At 35.5% G+C, this 17,984-nt stretch overlaps 1 protein-coding gene across 1 annotated transcript in view; it reads left to right on the forward strand.

The window, feature by feature from the left end:
* The window catches only part of LOC120628515, a 37,447-nt gene extending 20,706 nt beyond the window's left edge, over nucleotides 1-16,741 (forward strand). The window contains exons 4-13 of the mRNA XM_039896897.1: nucleotides 4,678-4,930; nucleotides 5,413-5,528; nucleotides 6,496-6,628; nucleotides 9,091-9,264; nucleotides 9,753-9,886; nucleotides 10,938-11,115; nucleotides 12,349-12,456; nucleotides 13,330-13,438; nucleotides 14,415-14,569; nucleotides 16,544-16,741. Coding sequence (XP_039752831.1) covers nucleotides 4,678-4,930; nucleotides 5,413-5,528; nucleotides 6,496-6,628; nucleotides 9,091-9,264; nucleotides 9,753-9,886; nucleotides 10,938-11,115; nucleotides 12,349-12,456; nucleotides 13,330-13,438; nucleotides 14,415-14,569; nucleotides 16,544-16,609 — 1,426 coding nt within the window. The 3' untranslated portion in view covers nucleotides 16,610-16,741. The remainder of the gene's footprint in view (nucleotides 1-4,677; nucleotides 4,931-5,412; nucleotides 5,529-6,495; nucleotides 6,629-9,090; nucleotides 9,265-9,752; nucleotides 9,887-10,937; nucleotides 11,116-12,348; nucleotides 12,457-13,329; nucleotides 13,439-14,414; nucleotides 14,570-16,543) is intronic.
* Nucleotides 16,742-17,984: the final 1,243 nt, after the last annotated feature.

The following is a 17,984-nucleotide window of genomic DNA, read 5'->3' on the forward strand; positions in this document are numbered from 1 at the left end:
AAAGCAAACAAAACTAGGTAAAATGTACATAGAAATTCAGTCGTTTAATTTGCCGCCGAGAAGGGTGAAAAGTTCCAGCCACTGCGAACTTCTCTCGCAGTCAATATATCTACAGCATTGATACACCTAATAAAGATCTTACATTTTTAGTAGTACTTAGTAGTAGAGGTTCCTTTATCATTATCTTCTTAACAAAGCTCTTCTCATAGTAGCGACAGATGTAGAATTCAACTCCACCCCGCTGATCTTGTAATGTGTTGCAGTAATTTTGTAAAGAGGGTTAAAAAGTTTAATAAAACATTTGATAACTATGACTTGATGTGCCAGAAATTTTACTAAATTGTTTAGCATTTTTACTAATGTGTTAATAATTCTTATTTAAGTAATGAAAGTTTTCAAGAAATAATTAAAATTATATTCAATTCACAAAAAATTCAGTAAATATTCGATCACTTTTACTATCTACTCAGTTAAATCAGAAGCGTATATTTCAGTTCTTTAGACTTTAATAGGTTTTAAAAGTTCAACGTCCGTTATTACTAAGACTTACTTACTTAATTTTTTAGACCATACACATTTGACACAAGTACAACCCTAATATTTATCTTGCGTTTAGTGTATCAATGGTTTGCAAATAATGTCTACATTTTCTCCGAGCTTCCTTTCAAATAACAGTTCTCAATTGTTACAGACCCTTTGTGAGTTTTTGAAAAATAAAAGCCCATTATTTTGATTGCCGTTGCATTCAATGCAGAACATTTTGTCTTTTACTACCCAAAAAGCGTCTTACAAAATGTTTCAAAACGTAATAACATATTATTTTTTAATAAAACAATTTTTACTTTTTTAGGTGGTTGGTTTGTTTAACTACGGATCACAACGTTTGACTCCCAGGTCAGACCAAAATGTATATGGTATTTTGCTAAAAATAAAAATTACTATTTTATTTTAATTATTTTAAATTTAATAATTTGAGACAAGGGCAAGACGCATATGCTAAGAGACAGCGCTAATAAAACCACAATCTGATAATTCATAGAAATGTTTGCACTTTTAATATCTATTAGTGGCCAACTGGTCGATTAATGTAATGTATAAGTTTGAACATTATTAAGGTTCTATTTTCAAAGACTATACTTATTTAACCACAGATTTCGCCATGGCTACACTGTCATTTGCCAGTATTTTTCTAACAAATTATGCTCCAAAAAATTATTAAAATGACTAGATATATAAACCTGCAAGTGTCGAATACGTGGAAGTATGTATGTGTAATGTGTTTATTATTGATTTAACGAACGCTTTATGCATAATTTAAAAAAATATTAGAATTCTGCACTCCTCTATATACTATACTACTAACTATAAGTGTGGGAAATTTCATACTGCTCTGTCCGTGCAATTTTCGTTAAAAAGGACAACAAAGGTTTTCCTTTACGTATATTTAAAAAAAAAAGAAAGAAAGACTATTGAACATAATCTATATATTAAGATGATGTTCAATCGTCTAATGATATACACCGGGGTTACAAAATTGGCGGTGTCCACCCTCGTGCTTAAGAAGCTCGGCTTTCAGTCCCAGTTATTATAACTAATAATAATTGATAACTAGTTGTTCCCGTGTTTATTACGGTTTCTTACAAATCCCGTGGGAACCGCTTTCCTTGGATAACATATATCCTATGTTACCCTACGTCCTTTCAACTAACTCTATGCCAAAAATCAAGTAGATTGGCTGTGTAGCTGGGGCGTAAAATAAGGAAAACACACTCTCGCGTATATAATATTAGTAAAAGTTGCGAACCCGCATTGGAGCAGCATGGTGGGTCTCCCTTATGGCAGAGGAGGCCTATGCCGAGCAGTGGAATGTTAATTACTTATAATTCCTGTACCTACTACCTAGTTGTCTAATTGCCGTTTAAATATTTTGTAACACTGGCACTAGCGATATTTAAAAAAGCCGTTAAGTGTTATTATTTTTTCAACTGGCGGCGATGTTTAATAGTATCTAATTCTTATATAGTCTATATAAATATCTTATATATATCTTTATTTATTATATAGTATATAGTTTATTATAAGTTTTTTTTAATATTTATTATATGTTAGATGCATTTGTGTATATTCGTTTATGTATTAGTATTTAGTTAATCGTATGTATTATTTTTATATTTTGTACCACCTGCAGTGAGTTCTCCTCTTTTTTTCCTAATTCTAAGGTTGCCTGGCAGAGATCGCTACTAAGCGATAAAGCCACCTTTTGTATTCTGCTTCTATTTTTATATTTCTTTTCTTGTATAATTCTTCATGTGATGTACAAATAAAGAGTAATAATAATAACACTATGTTATTTAGATACGTTAAAAGTTTTTACAGGTCTTCACTCAGATCAACTTGTACTGTTGCTTCGCATAATAAATATGGTTTATACATATACAAACATAGATAATCACGACGTCTCGGATGTAACCTTACCTATGCGGTGTATTCTTAAGTGGGAAGGTTGGGTTTAAATTACAAGTGAATGAGTATTTTTTTTAAATATCTCTTGACTGATTAAAAGCTTCCTCGCGACTATTTATCAACATTAATTACTATTTGTTCACCGAAAGATACTTAAAATAGTTCGCTGAGAGACTCTGAGGGTAGATATCAATTAGATGGAGGATTTTCGAAGTTCGAAGGACGTTATTCTATCCAGCATTCCATGCAATAACTGGGTGCGTCCTTAATACATAGTCAGAGCCTTATATTCAAATATTAACTAAGCAACTAGTGGGAATTTGTTTTTTTTTTCTCCTTTGTATAATCATAATGTTTCAATAAGTGGAGAACAATATTATAGGCGCTGAGATTTTTGACAATGTATTTTCTACAACTGCTCGTTCACTATAAATAAGCATTCAACAACTATCAAAATTGCTCGCTCGCACTATACTAAACCTTATCTTTAAATCGAAGTTATCAACTCAATTTGTAATAATTAATCAATAGGTCAAAGTCTCGGATAACATAACTGAAACTAATTTTGTAACTAATTTTGTAATCTTGTTTGTAACTGTATTTCGCTTTACAGAATTAATATACCAATGTATTCAAATCCTAACCAGTCTTGCGCAATCTAGCTTTCATCAAGCTGGTAAACTGCGGCTTTATTTGCATAGCCCATTTAAGCGAGTCATTCGTCATGCCGTCCACGCTCTGTAGCTACAATCACAGTACAAATACTAGTTAATTTGAGTTTCATGAAGTGTTTTATCAGTTCATTGTAAGAGCAAAGGAAAACAATTAGATATTCTAACCGGACAGTACTTTTAGTTAAGCACATTTAAAATAAAAAAATTATATTGGCGGTCGATGGCTGTAATGACGATGACTGATTTACATTAAATAAAACTGCTCTGTTGCATTAAAGTAATGTTCAATTTTTATCAAAACTACTCAGTCGCACTATAGCTACCCATATACTTTTCTTTCAATCGACGTTTTCAACTATATAAATAAACGGGGCGACGTCTCCAGCACTACAACTTACCTGAGTACACGCTCATAATTTATGAACCTAAAATAAAAATTTATATATATAGTTTAAATAAATTAGGGGATTTTAGATCCTTAGTATTTTAATTAATTAGAGCGAAAACACAGTTGAGCCATTTTCACCGAAAAAACGCTGTTAAACTTCTTTACGATATGAAAATAATAAAGGAAGCCGTCGACATACATGATGAAACGTATAAATATAAACTCCGTTGCATTATAGCAAAGTAATGTTCTTTTATCAAAACTACTCGGTTGCCCTATAACAATCTTTCAATCGACGTTTCCAACTCAATTAATGAATAGATCGACGTCTCCAGTAACACAACTGAAACTAATTTACCTGCGTCTACTTGTTTGTAACTGTATTTTCCTTTAACAAAATTAACATTTCAATGTATTCAAATCCTAACCCGTCTTGCGCAATCTAGCTTTCATCAAGCTGGTAAACTTGGGCTCCATTTGCATAACCCATTTAGGCGAGCCATTCGTCAAGCCGTACACGCTCTGTTCTAGGTAGCTACAATCACAATAGAAACAATGTGAGAGTTGAGATACATCAAGGGATTTACCTAAAAGAGTTAAGTATGAGAACTAATACCTAGATGGAAAATTATCTACTCAAATAAAGAATATATCAAGGCCAGCTCTTACAAATCAAGGAACTAGGACCACACGACAAAGCATCGGTTTTTAGTAATCATCATCATCATCATAAGGTAAGGACGTAGTCCACCATACTGGCCCAGTGCGGATTGGTGGACTCCACCCTCTCAGGCATGCAGGATTCCTCACGATGTTTTCCTTAGCCGTTGAAGTGATATTTTAATTACTTAAAAAGCACAAGAGGTGAGTAAGTTGAGGTGTCTGCTGGGGTTCTAAACAGTTCGAAACTGAACCATAGTAAAGTCGAGCTCGTCCCCAATGCGCTATCACCGCTTACAGCACCGCACTTTTAATAATGGACTATAAAAACACTTTTTTAATTATAATAGTTTAATTACATCTTGAGATATTTAAACTAACAGCCAAAGGCACCATAAAGTTTGGAAACCTTGTAAATAAAAAGCCACATCAAAAAAACAGACTCTTCATTTACTATCTTTTGTTGGATTCCCAAAGAAGATAGTTTTACAGGGCAAAAGAACAAGAAAGGAAAATCCAAGAGCGGATGAAGTATTTGGCCGAATTCAACGAGAAACAGCGCAAAGAGCGAGCTTCGAAAGCACGTGAGAAGCAAAATCGTATCAAACAAAGGGTGCAAGCAGCTGCAGAAATGGAGCTCAGGCGGAAAATCACCATGATAAGGCAATGGAGAGCGAATGAGAGGAAAAGATTAAATCGAATAAAGCATGATAGAGAAGAAAAACAGAAACGGAAAGAAGACGATGTGAGTTATAATAATTGATGATCCTATTACTATCAACAACTTTAGAAAAAAGTTCTCGTTTCCCCCTATGTAAGTAGGTACTCTTTCCCTGGAATAATCTAAATAAGTACAAAGAGGTTATTTTAAGCAATTTTGGTCGATATGGCTAGAATAAATTTAACCGATTCGAAAAAAGCTTCTCATGAGCCCGTTGGTTGCTTATATTGAAAATCTATTGGAAATCCAAATCGAGAAAACTTATATTAATAACATTAGAAGTTTTCTTATATTCCACGATAATATGAAATACTTTCATCCAGAATGTTAATTTACGAATTGCTCACCCGCATATATTTCAATAATCAGTCGTAAAGCAAATGGCATATAATTATACAGATCCCTGAAATAATAATATTTATTTGTCGTAATCTTAAGTAATCATCAACAAAATTATAAATTTAACTGTGGTTTCTTTATTTATTAAAAGTCGTTGTATCGTTTAGGCAAATAATAAATGGAAAGCTCGTGTGGAAGCGCAAAACCAAAAAATACAAGAAGAAGCTATTCTTTTGAAACTATACACCGATGACATGAACGCCGCTGCCAGGAGGCGGAACAAGTAATCTGTTCTTTCATTCATTGTCAATAACACCACAAATTGATAGCACCAGGGACGCAGATGAAAAAATGAATTTACTTCCAGCACCTCTGATTGACATACTGTATTGTTCACCATATTCTGGTACAGTTTTATTTATTCTGGGACTCCAACGTCCATCGGTTCTCTGAGCTATATGCGAGCATTGCTACCTCAGCTTCGAAACTTGTTGAGCTATTTCGTCTACGGATCTTCTTATTCCTGCTGAGGAATAGTGGTGCGCCTAGATATCGGTCTTGTTTGTATTCATGTATCATTATCATCATCTTCATCCTATTACCAGCCCCCTACAGCACGGCTAGCATGGGCAGGAGACAATTATATCCCAGGGGAAAAGATATAAATTTATCTTCTCCCACAGCTTTATCAACTCTCAAAGCACTGACGCACAAGTGGAAATAATATCCGTGATATAATATATGTGAATTAATAAACGGGGGTAAACTTTTCCTATTCCATGTTCCAGTGATTTAGCAGGTGGTCACGTTAATTATATCTCTTGCCAGGGGATATAATCGGGGGTTATAATTTTTATCTCCCGCCCGTGCTAGCCCTGCAGGGTACGTTTCTCTTCTCAAAAATGAGGAGAGTTAAAGCTGTAGTCTACGCTGGTTAAGTCCGGATTGGTACAATTCACACACCCTTGAAAAATTATGGAGAACTCTTAGGCACAGGTATACAGGTTTCCTCACGATGTTTTCCTTCAACGTTAAAGCGAGGGATATTTATTTGCTTAAATTAAAAACGCACATAGGTGACTCCTAAAAGTTACATGTACGTTAAGGGGATCGAACTCGGTCCTTCCATAAAGGAAGCCGAATTTAATATTTTTTCCCCCTGTAGAAAGTTGTGAAATGTAGTTTTGGAAAAATAATTTGAAACATACATAAATTTAATGTCGTTACTAAAGGGTTTTGCAAATTTCCAGAAAAGCTGAAGTATATGCATACAACACGGACTTAGAGCTACAACGTATTAGGTTGGCAAACTTCAAACTTATGCACGGCGGAACCGCGAAAGCTGCTAAACTTGTGCGGAAAATGGGAGTTGAGTTTGAAAAAGTGAGTCAAATCTATCATTACCAAACGTTTCTTCTACTTTTGCTTGTTTATGCTTAGTTTAAATATTAACATTAGTATTAAGACTGACTGAACTACATCAAATTGAAAGTCAAGTCAGGTTAACAAATTTGATCTTATAATAAAACATAAAATGTTCCGTGTTTCAATCTGCAATTCTATGGCATACAAATTACAATAACACCTTAATTATACAATAATTTTTCCAATTTATACAAATGGCAGAAAAAAAAAGGTATCAAAACTGTGAGATTAAATAGCACTGTCAAATTAAAATAAAAAAATATATAGTAAACCAAAATATAAACCTAAAAACACAATAACTTAAAAGTTAAATTTTTAGATATTCGTCTACTGAATAAAACTGATGAAGCATAAGCCGTTCAGTAATTTTTATCTTTAATTTAGGCAGAGGTATGTCAATTAAAGTTTTCGGTAAACGTTATATTTTCATAATCATAGTTCAGGGTTTAAGTCATCGGTGATCAGTGGCGTGCACAGAGGGTATGCACAGGGTATGCAAATGATATAAAATGAATAAAATCTCCAGTACAAGTTATAAGAACTTTAGGGTAGGCATTTTATAAAGCTTGCAATGCCTTTCCTAATGTTTTTTATCACCCTTACTGGAGATTTTTTGAATTATAATCTACATACCCTGTGCATACCCCGTGCATTCCCCTTTATGCACGCCACTGCCAGTTATGTATTAATATAATTATTAATACATAACTGTTTCAGAGGTTCTATGACAACCTCCTTACTCCGACGGCAAACCGTATGTTGCACTATTACAGTACGTACTCGATATTAATGCATTATCACTGAACTTAGATAGATAGATAGATAAAGTCTTTATTGCACAAATTAAAAGCGAAAACAAGAATTAACAAAACAACAATAATATATATATATATATATAAGATGCGCAAAGGCGGTCTTATCGCTTTAAGCGATCTCCTCCAGACAACCCTTAATAGTAGAGAATTAGGTGAACTTACTTTGGTATGCTGAATTTCCACTCTATCGGAATCTTGAAAGTGCGTGATAAATAGTTACAAAATTATACAGTTATATTTTTCAACTTCCCGAGACTTCGTCAGCGATGTACGAGTAATTTAGATTTCCCTTTGTTTTACCACCCTTAAAAGGTGATATCCAAAAAAAGTTGGTATAAGTTTTTTTTTAATTATTACTAAACTTAATGCGAATTTCGGTGACTGTAACTTTATAACATTGGACTTTCATACAATTTCTTCTGTACTAATACTTCAATCCCTTCAGAGGTAGATTTGGATAATTTAGAAAAAAACATTTAAAACCTGTATTGCTATATTTTTAAAATAAAATTATCCAGAAAAACGTTACCTTATTCTATCACCTACTTTGCAGTCAAAGCATCTTTCTATAAAATATATCTTGGTTTTGATTAATTTGAATAATGTTGCTATTGTTCCTTCAGGAATTCTTAATTCTCGTCTCGACCAGAAAGTTAATCCTTTGTTGGTGTTACCGAAACATTAATTCGAGATTGTTCTTTCCCAGAATTCACAGATGATAAATTGGTCTGATTATAACTTTATTCTTGAAAAAAAAGCTAATCAAAATCAAATAGGTAATTGACGCTCCAAGTAGATGGCCCACGTAATGGTAAATAAACAGAGCAACTTCACAGCGCTTGTTTCACACGTCCTGCAACTTGCCGCCCTGTCATCACTTGCTCCATAGGTGAAGGATCACCTATGGAGCAAGTGATATTTTACTGGATTAAAACGCGAAGGTGCATGCTGGGATTCCAACTCGGCCCCATTAAATGAAAGTCGATGCCACTGGGCTATCACCGCTTCTTTAACAACAATATCATCTCAGATTCTATAGCTTCTTCTTTCAGCTTCTACTCGTATATCATAATGTATGTTGAAAATATATTATATAAATAAATAAATAAATAAATATACTACGACAATACACACATCACCATCTAGCCCCAAAGTAAGTGTAGCTTGTGTTATGGGTACTAAGATAGCTGTTGAATATCTTTATGAATATAATACATATAAATACTTATAATATACAGATAAATACCCAGACACTGAAAAACAATCATGTTCATCACACAAACATTTTCCAGTTGTGGGAATCGAACCCAGGGCCTTGGACTCAGAAAGCAGGGTCGCTGCCCGCTGCGCCAATCGGCCGTCAAATATTGTCTACCTCACTAGCGCAGTGGGGAGGGCTATGGTCTTATGACTTTATCCTTCCTTTCCGGGGGAATGAGTTCGATTTCCGGTACGCACTTAATTAAAACAATAAAGTTTAAGTTGCTTTAACAGTGCCGAAAAACAACTAAAGGCACCTGCATACCAGAGTTCTCTACCATGTTTTCAAAAGCATATTATGAACTCTACCAATCCTCATTTGACCAGTTCGTTATTTGTTTATAGTCTAAACGAGGAGCTAAAGGCATGAGTCTCGAACTAGCTCAACGGTTGGCGTCAGAAGCTATGACAGTTGCAATGTCGACGCAGGGTGAAGCACTCATGACCCTGGGACAGGCTCGCTCGAGGATGGACATGGAAACCGTACTGCCGAGTGCACCGCTCAAAATTTTGGATGAGGTACAAACGAAACCCTTGCAGTTATAATAATATTATGTAGGAAGTGGCGTGCACTTCATACATGCACTAGAGCATTGCCAACCTAAATTTTTTATACGTATGACCATTGTGCCATCTGCCTGGCCTGCTTATTTAGGCAGGGTAGGGTAGGATAGGCACCCTAGTTGGAACTCTGAGCACGCCACCTTCTACCTTTTGATATGTTTTAAGTTTGCTTGGAAGCAAACTTCATCTTTTATTAATATATTTTTTTTATATTCCACCACATGTTAGCTGATTGAGATAATTTATGCATTAGTTAGGTAGTTGGTTGGTTGGTAATAAATGAGGTACTTTTTTTTAAGTTTTTTTTTTATAAATAAAATCTTTATAGATCAATAAGTAAATGAAGAACTTACAAACTAAATAGGTTACAAGGTGCACAGTAAAATTACGAAGAGGGTAACTATCCACAGCAACCCGGCATTTAATAAATTGTTATTACTCAGACACTCGAGTCCGCAATCAGGGAATTCGCTCGGAGGCGCGTCCATCTGCTACTACGTGATATTCAACGTACGGTGCGCTCTAGGGCTGCAACTGTGTTCTTCCAAAACGTTCGACCTGCATCTCCTAAGAAACGGTAAAAATAATACAAATTGGACCTACCAATGCCTACATTTAAACAATGTATGAAAACACATTAAATACAGCGATGTTACTATACATGATTTTTTTAACGGATCGGAAGCAGCCAGTTTCGAGCAAGATATAAAAATGATTGTGAATATTGGAATGTTGGAAAAAAGACAACTACTTTGAGTTTCTTGCCGGCTCTTCTCAGTAGAATCTGCTTGCCGAACCGATGGGAGAGTCACCACACACAGTCCACAGACATCCTTGACGGTTCAAATGCTTCGGTGTTTATAAAGTAGGCACTAAGGGCGTATGCACATTGTGTCAAAAACACGACTGTTAAATATAGAAATAAAACAAGAAGACAAAAGTCTTACACTTGTTCTGGCATAACCGTAATGCTTAAAAATCTTAATATATATAAATCTCTTGTCACGATGTTTGTTCGCGATGGACTCCTAAACTACTTAACCGATTTTAAATTATATTGGCACACCGTGAGCAGTCTGTTCCAACTTAAGAGATAGGATAGTTTAGATTTTTAATTATAGTCGCAATTTTATTTTATTGCAAATTATTTTTCTATAATTAATTGACAGTCACATGTTATATATATATAATACTACTATACTAATTTAAGGCTTAGCGATACTGAATACTTTAAATACAAAATCAAACGCAGACGAAGTCGCGGGCAACAGCTAGTATATATAATATGTATATATATGTTATTTTTTTTCGAAGAATTGTGGTGAAAGCCTACTGAGTTCGGCTTTCGTCGATGTCTGAGTTTTCGAAGTTATGTGTGTTTTAAATAATAATATAATAAATATCACTTGCTTTGGCGGTGAAGAAAAACATCGCGAGGAAACCAGCATGCCTGAGAGTTCTAGATAATGTTCTCAAAGGTGTGTGGAGTCCACCAATACGCGCTGGGCCAGCGTGGTGGACTACGGCCTTAACCCCTTCTCATTGTGGAAGGAGACCCGGGCCGTGTAGTGGGCCGGTAATGGTTTGATATGATGATGATGATGATAGGTATTTTGTCTTCTTACCAGGGGATCAAAGCAGCCAAGGTGGGCTCTCCAAGTAATGTCAGAGATGATTGGTCAGAACTTGGGCGGCTTAGGCGGACGCAGTGGCTCCATTACCTTCGGCGCCATCCAAGATATCCCACCTGACACTGTTGCTGAGACCGAGATGAAGAGTGTTAAAGATAGACCACCTACGCCTGTGGTATGTTTCCGCACCCAAGGATGCCAACGGGCCCGTACTTCTCCGCTGGCCGTCTGTATTTCTGTGCGCCGCGCCTGTCCATTTGTCCATTAGTGGGCTGTATAATATTAACCGTTCACAGAATTTGTAGTGTTATTGCCGATATTAAATAAAAATAACGTTTAGTAAAAATCTCGTTCTTTTTGGGGTGCCTCTACGAGTAGTGAAGGTTGGCAGTCAGCACTTTATACTCCAGTCTATTTTTCGCAGGGTGAAAAAGAAATCATATACATACATAATTCGGCAATTAAAAGGTATAATAGTGAAGTGGAATATTGCAGATTAAAACTAGTTTGATATCTTAAAAAAAAATTATTAACTTCGTGATACGCCTTTGACAGTAAAGTTTGAGGGTATAGCCAGAGCATATTATCAGAGTCAAATAATGAATTCCAATTCAAGAAATGGTTCTCTGCCAGTATTACAATGTGCTGATCTTCCAAGTAAGACAATGGCACCCGCAAGTCGTATCGTTTTAAATCTGAAAAAAACGTCGCGAGACGCTTTCCGATTTAGAAAATAACTGAATAAGTGAAGATATGGTTACGAATCAAGTGCTTTGACTTTCTAGGACGTTATAAAACGTCAGAGTTCGATAGACCAAACTTTATTTATTTTTAAAAGCCTGCCTTTATAAATTTTATAAATTTAAAAATTGCCTAAAAATTTTTTTCGGAACCGACAGGATTTCAGAACCTGCGACTCTCTGGCAATCGCGGCCTGAACGCTTTCTCCAATTAAGCTACGGCTCTCCTACCGTCGATGCCGAAATTAGTATATGCCTCTCACATCAGTCTAATAGCGACTGTAGCGTCATCTAGTAGGAAACGTTGCAGTTTCGATCTACTTTTTCAAAGCTCCATATTACAATGAGACACGTTTGAAACAAGAGATGACACATTGCTTATTTATAATTTTTATTAGTGTTTCTACCTACACTTGGAGGATTTATTAATTCTATAAATTTAAAACGTGTCTCATTGTAATATGAACCTTTGAAAAAGTGTCCGTCGGTTCGGAAAAAGTTTTATATGCATTATAAATAATAATGATAATTCCTCCAGGAAACACTAATAAAAATCATAAAAATTATACCTTTATAAGGCAATTTGGATACATATACATACAACTCTAAATAAGTTTTCACTGTTCGTAGTATCAAATAAATTAAATCAGTAAATATTTTTATTACAGCCATCTAAGACAAAACTTGCAGAAGTAACATTCATAGACCGTATCGAGGATTTACCAGATCCAGTCGCCCAACCAAGCTACTTACCGGAGAGAATGAAACTGCTAGAGGTAATATAATTTTTTTAAATGATCAGTTAATATAATAAAGTGTGGCCAATTTATAATGGAAAACAAACAAAGGACAGTTAGTGAACATTTTAGATGACGTTAGTTTAGGTTATTTAGTACTTGAGAGGTAGGTAAACAACATATTTCTTTTCAATTCTTACGGAAGTCTAAAACAAAAATTTATTCAAAATTTTGCACGACTAAATAGTTGTGTGGTTAACTTTATCTTAAGTCTGTTCATAAATACACACAAAAGTTATTTTTCTAGATCTATATTTGCAGCATCACATAATATATAATGATAGTTACAATGGAACGTAGTGAATTGGGAATAATTAATTAATTATTCATCAACCCCTAGCTTAACCAGGTTGCTGATTAAATTTTCTATCTATTCTTAATATTATAAAGCTAGAGTTTATTTGTTGGTTGAAACGTGTTAATCTGTGGAACTATTAGAAAATTCATTTATTTTTGTGTTAGCTAGCCAGTTTTCATCAGTATCATCATCATCATCATATCAAAGGCCGTAGTCCACCACGCTGGCCCAATGCGTTTTGATGGACTCCATACACCTTCGAGAACATTATGGAGAACTCTCAGGCATGCAGTTTTCCTCACAATATTTTCCTTCACCGTTGGAGCAAGTGGAGTTTGAAACACACATAACTTAGAAAAGTTAGAGGTTCGTGCCGACATTCGAACTCGGCCTCCCGAAAGTGAAGTCGAAGTCCTACCCATTGGGCTATCACCGCTTGCATGAAGGTATATGTAGGCTTTATTACCCCCCATGGTTTATATTGTGAAACCGCAGGTCACAACTGATATTAACGTAAAGGCAAAAATAAATATGCATGATAATTTATTCATCAGATGGTAAATGCTGCAGCCAAACTGATGTCACGTACAGTAAACCAACGTGTCCACGATAGCATGGACATTACCATTGGCACGGTCACTCTGCCACACATGCGGCATCCGAGTAAGAATCAATACTTATTTATTTATTTTAACGCCTTTTCAACAATCTTATCTTACTGATTATTTACTTATCGAGAGACCGGTTACGCTTGATTGTCTTGCTTTAGCATAGGCCTTCCCCAGGTTCTTCCATGCTTCGCGATCATGGGTTTTCCTTGTCCACAGAGGTCCTGCTGTCGCTCTTAAGTCGTCTTCCCACCTTCGAAATGGTCTTCCCCTTCTTCTCTTACCGTCTCTAGGATACCACTCTGTTATATCTTTAGCCCAATTTTCTTTTTTCCTTCTCATTAAATAGAAGAATCAATACTTACTATCCTTTATTAATAGCCCGATGCAGTCCACTGCTGGACTAAAGGCCTCTCCCAATGGGAGGGTTTGCTCATAATCACCACGTTGGGCAGACGGGTTGGTGATCGCAGTAGATGGTAGTAGTGGCACAGAGGACGCTGCTGCCCGCTCTCCGTTATATTCCCTTAGTCACCTTAACGACACCCGCGGGAAGAGGTGACAACTGTATTCTGATCTGCCGTCACCCCACGTCATCATTTATGACAAGATTTAAAATAAATAAGATCTTACTCCTATTGCGAAAGGGGCAAAAAGAGGAACGTCAATAAAAGTGGGTTTTGGGTTTGAGATTTTGTTTATAAAAAGAAATAATTTTTATTATAAGCACAAAAACAAAGTACCTCACCATTTTCGTCCGCTTATCAACCGCAGGTTGTTACTGCGCTTGACTACAGTAACACATAATGCAAATGATGCAGTCTAAGATAAAACGCGCTTGAATCGAAGATGCTTTAAACTTATAATTGTAGTATTACGTACTCCCATCGTATAAGGTGACAGACAAAATGTAAACCTATAATATTTCTGGGTAAATGTAGCGTTATAGAATATAATATACCTAAACCAAAAAAAAGTAGTATTAACTAATAGACTTCCCCACGCAGGCCTAAGATGTTTTTATTTTTCAGTGGAATGGGGCGAGGCAGTGGAAGCTCTGGCTTCAGCCGTGGTTGACAATAGAGTGAATAGAGATAATGCGGAAATAAGACGTGTGAGTGAATTCCTCGTCCACCGGATACTGAGGTCTTTGCTGATCGAAATGAAGGAGGAGAAAATGAAGAAGGTACACTCTTTTTGTTGATTTAGTTTTGTTGTGGTAGAGTTAATAATTGGTGTTAATAATCAGTCTTTTTGAGATGTTTTTAAGTAGCGCCCTTTCCTTTTCCTGTTCTTACCAGTAGACTAGGACGTTTTTCGCTATGTTTGCTGAAAATCGATTCCAAATGTCGGATTACATATTTTTTCCCAACTCGCTCAGTATGGGTACCAAATGAAAGAATTTGAGTAGTAGAATAATGTACAGTGTATTGAAGGTTGGGGTATTATTAAATATAGATTTTTGTTTAAATTCATTCTTGGCATTCTTATTACAAATAAAGAGTTCTTACAAGGCAGGTAGGTATAACGAAAAAAGGTCAGTGTTTCTTTCTTTGAGTACACGTAAAGTGAATATGAGATGACGGTGAGGTTAAATTTTTATACAAAGTTGAAACCGTTGAAAATGCTAACGTGCAATATGTAAATGATTTATTTGTTGGTCCCATACACATACACATATAAATAACAATTGATTTTATTATTTTAACCATAACAAATGAGGCTACGTAATATCTTTTATGTTATAATTATCTGTTCGCATCTTAATAATAGTTGAGTAGCTTCGAAAGAGACAGTTAAACAATAGCTTTTGTAATGGCGTATTGAAATTGAACACAATGTTTCACAAAAACATATAACCAAATAAAAAATTTTCAAAACCCCTGACTTTCAATTGTTTTAATTGTTATGCGAAATTGTGGGAGTTTTAGTTTGGAACTAAAATAATATATAAAAATTTTGTGGCGGCGGCCATCTTGGACAATTAATTTTCATCATACTTAAGAACGCTCTCAACTCCCATTTGAATTACATTTCATCAAAATCAAAATTGGTTCATCCGTTCGCGAAATAGTATGCCACAGACAGATAAACACAGACAAACATACACACTCATCACGCATGCACGCACGAGCGCAGCGCATAATTTTTATATTTTTTACTATTTAAACGCGGAAACAAGTTTTACGTTTTTGGTATTTTGTCGTCAAAATAATGTTCTCGTATGGAACTTTAAAAGGCAAACTAATTTGCACGGGTTTCTACGAATTCGTTAGCACATTACCTACAGGCGTATTTAATTAGAGATTCAGAAGGTAATATCATAACTCGTATCTCGGAGTTGCCACAAAAGTTTGCTGAACATATTGTGTTTTCGACTGCCATTCAAAATTCTGGTACTAATTGGTACCTACACATTTTTTCGTTATAATTAAGTTGTAGGTACCTATATACAGTCGTCGTATCAATTATTTATTTTATTGCACTCCTAGTTAGAACTTGACTGCAATCTCACCTGCTGGTGACGATTGTAACGGGCCAACCTACCGATAAAGCGAGGTTATTATACAATTGATGAATTTCTTAATGACAAGGTTGCTTGGAAGCATCCGGCTCCGCTTTCATCTCTCACAAGATAGAAAAATTAATTTTAAAATGTAAAATGTAAATTGTTGATATTGGAAAACAGCAACTGCTGAGTTTCTTGTCGGCTTCTTCTCCGTAGAATCTGCCTTCCGAACCGGTGGTAGAGTCACTACACACAGACAGACTTGACGTTTCAAAAGCGCTTATATTAGGCCTACTTGAAATAAATGAATTTTGAATTTTTTTCATCATTTCAAAATTCATATGTATGCCGCTTAAAAACCGATTAAAGGTACGAGCTAAATATAACTTGCTAGACAGTTAATATATATATTATTATGTTATTACTGTATAACAAGGTATTTTAAGGTGACGAGACGAGAGAAAATTCGAAATATTTCGAATAAATTCCCTACTTAAAACCGCAGCGCTTACCGCTGCGCCTAGAAGATCGTGAACATGGTCGGCAGAATGATCTTAGTACAAATCTTTCTTTACAACAAAACCACTATTATATCACGAAGGCTAAAGCAATGGTAAGATTAATGATCTTTACTTTTTTTTTTATTTACAGAAGTTGAGAAGTTCATCGGAAGAGAAAAAGGATTTCTACGTTCCCGATCAAGTGTCGGCTGGGTAATTTTAAAATTTCACGATTCGTTTAGCTGAATATATTATTTCTACGGCCATTGAGCTTTAAAGCGTCACCTGGATATAATAATGATTATCTACTCATTGGCATTTTGTTTTGCACGTTATGTGTAAATTTTTGACATGTTATCTACTATAAAGGTAGGTAGGTACATTACCTACTGTATTTCTTATATCTATCAAATTTTTATTATTCTTTAATAAAATGTATCTTTTAAGCTGTGTATATTTTTAAATTAACAAGCCTATTAAACCACTGGTATACCGTGGTCCTAGCAGTAGGTGAAATCGGTGGAACCACGATTTCCAAGCCATAAGTTTTTTACACAACACCTAAGAAGTTTTCACTTCAAAAACCTCGTCCTAAATCGGTGGACTTAAAAAGCTTATGGTATGATTGGGAACGAGCTCCTCTTTAAGAGATTGATTAAAAATATCGCGTGTAACATCCATCCAAGTAAAAGGCTGTAATAAGCAGCACTCAGCCAGTTTGCAAGTACCGGGAGTGCCTGCCTGAAGTGTCGCTACGTGATCCGCATTCGATACTCGCCGTAACTACATTATAAAGGAGGCTACAAGGTACCCTTTAATGTCGACGTTGATAAGATACCTAAAGTTAATATATAGAGCTACACAACACAATGTTTAATACTATGAAAAAACGTTTTATTTATTTAAATCAAATTACAAATTTTAAAATAAAATGTTTTTTATAGTTTATTTGATGAACTAAGCAGGTGGCCTATAAACATAAAATACTCTGCAGGGCACGCCAGGAACGCGTCCTGCAATATGCCAACCTGTGTCCTCCAACCTGAGCCATAGATATACAGTCCCAGGGCCTGTAATTACAGCGGCAACTACGCCGGAGACCGGAGCACAGCATTGCGCCAATGCTGCTTTGTGCCAGAAATAAGCATGGCCTAGATGAGCTGTCACAAAAAGCTCTACAACTACTACTAAGTCTCATATTTTACTGTTTCTGTTGGGCAACATGATAGCTAATTGTCCGTCAATCCTAGGCTAGGACTTAAATACTACAATATCTATAATATCGTGTGCAATCCACGACGCGCGACGTAGACTCCACTAATCTTTAAGCTTAAGGAAATTGACATCTTTAAATGTTATCCCTGTCCTATTGATGCTCCCTGTTAAAAAGGATAGCACTTTTTTTTATAACTGTTAATTTCGTTGTGTAGGTACCTTCGGTTGGTCAAACTGAGTAGTCCAACCGTTTAGAGATTTTTAAACTACAGAAATGGATCCAAGAGAGATCCAAGGCATCTCTTCATGCAAGAACTTAACGTTATAAAATGGCAACCCAGTCTATAGTAATAGAGATCTGTGTGGCACCAGACTGA

The sequence above is a fragment of the Pararge aegeria genome, chromosome 2, assembly GCF_905163445.1.
Source record: "Pararge aegeria chromosome 2, ilParAegt1.1, whole genome shotgun sequence".
Classification (NCBI taxonomy): Eukaryota; Metazoa; Arthropoda; class Insecta; order Lepidoptera; family Nymphalidae; genus Pararge; species Pararge aegeria.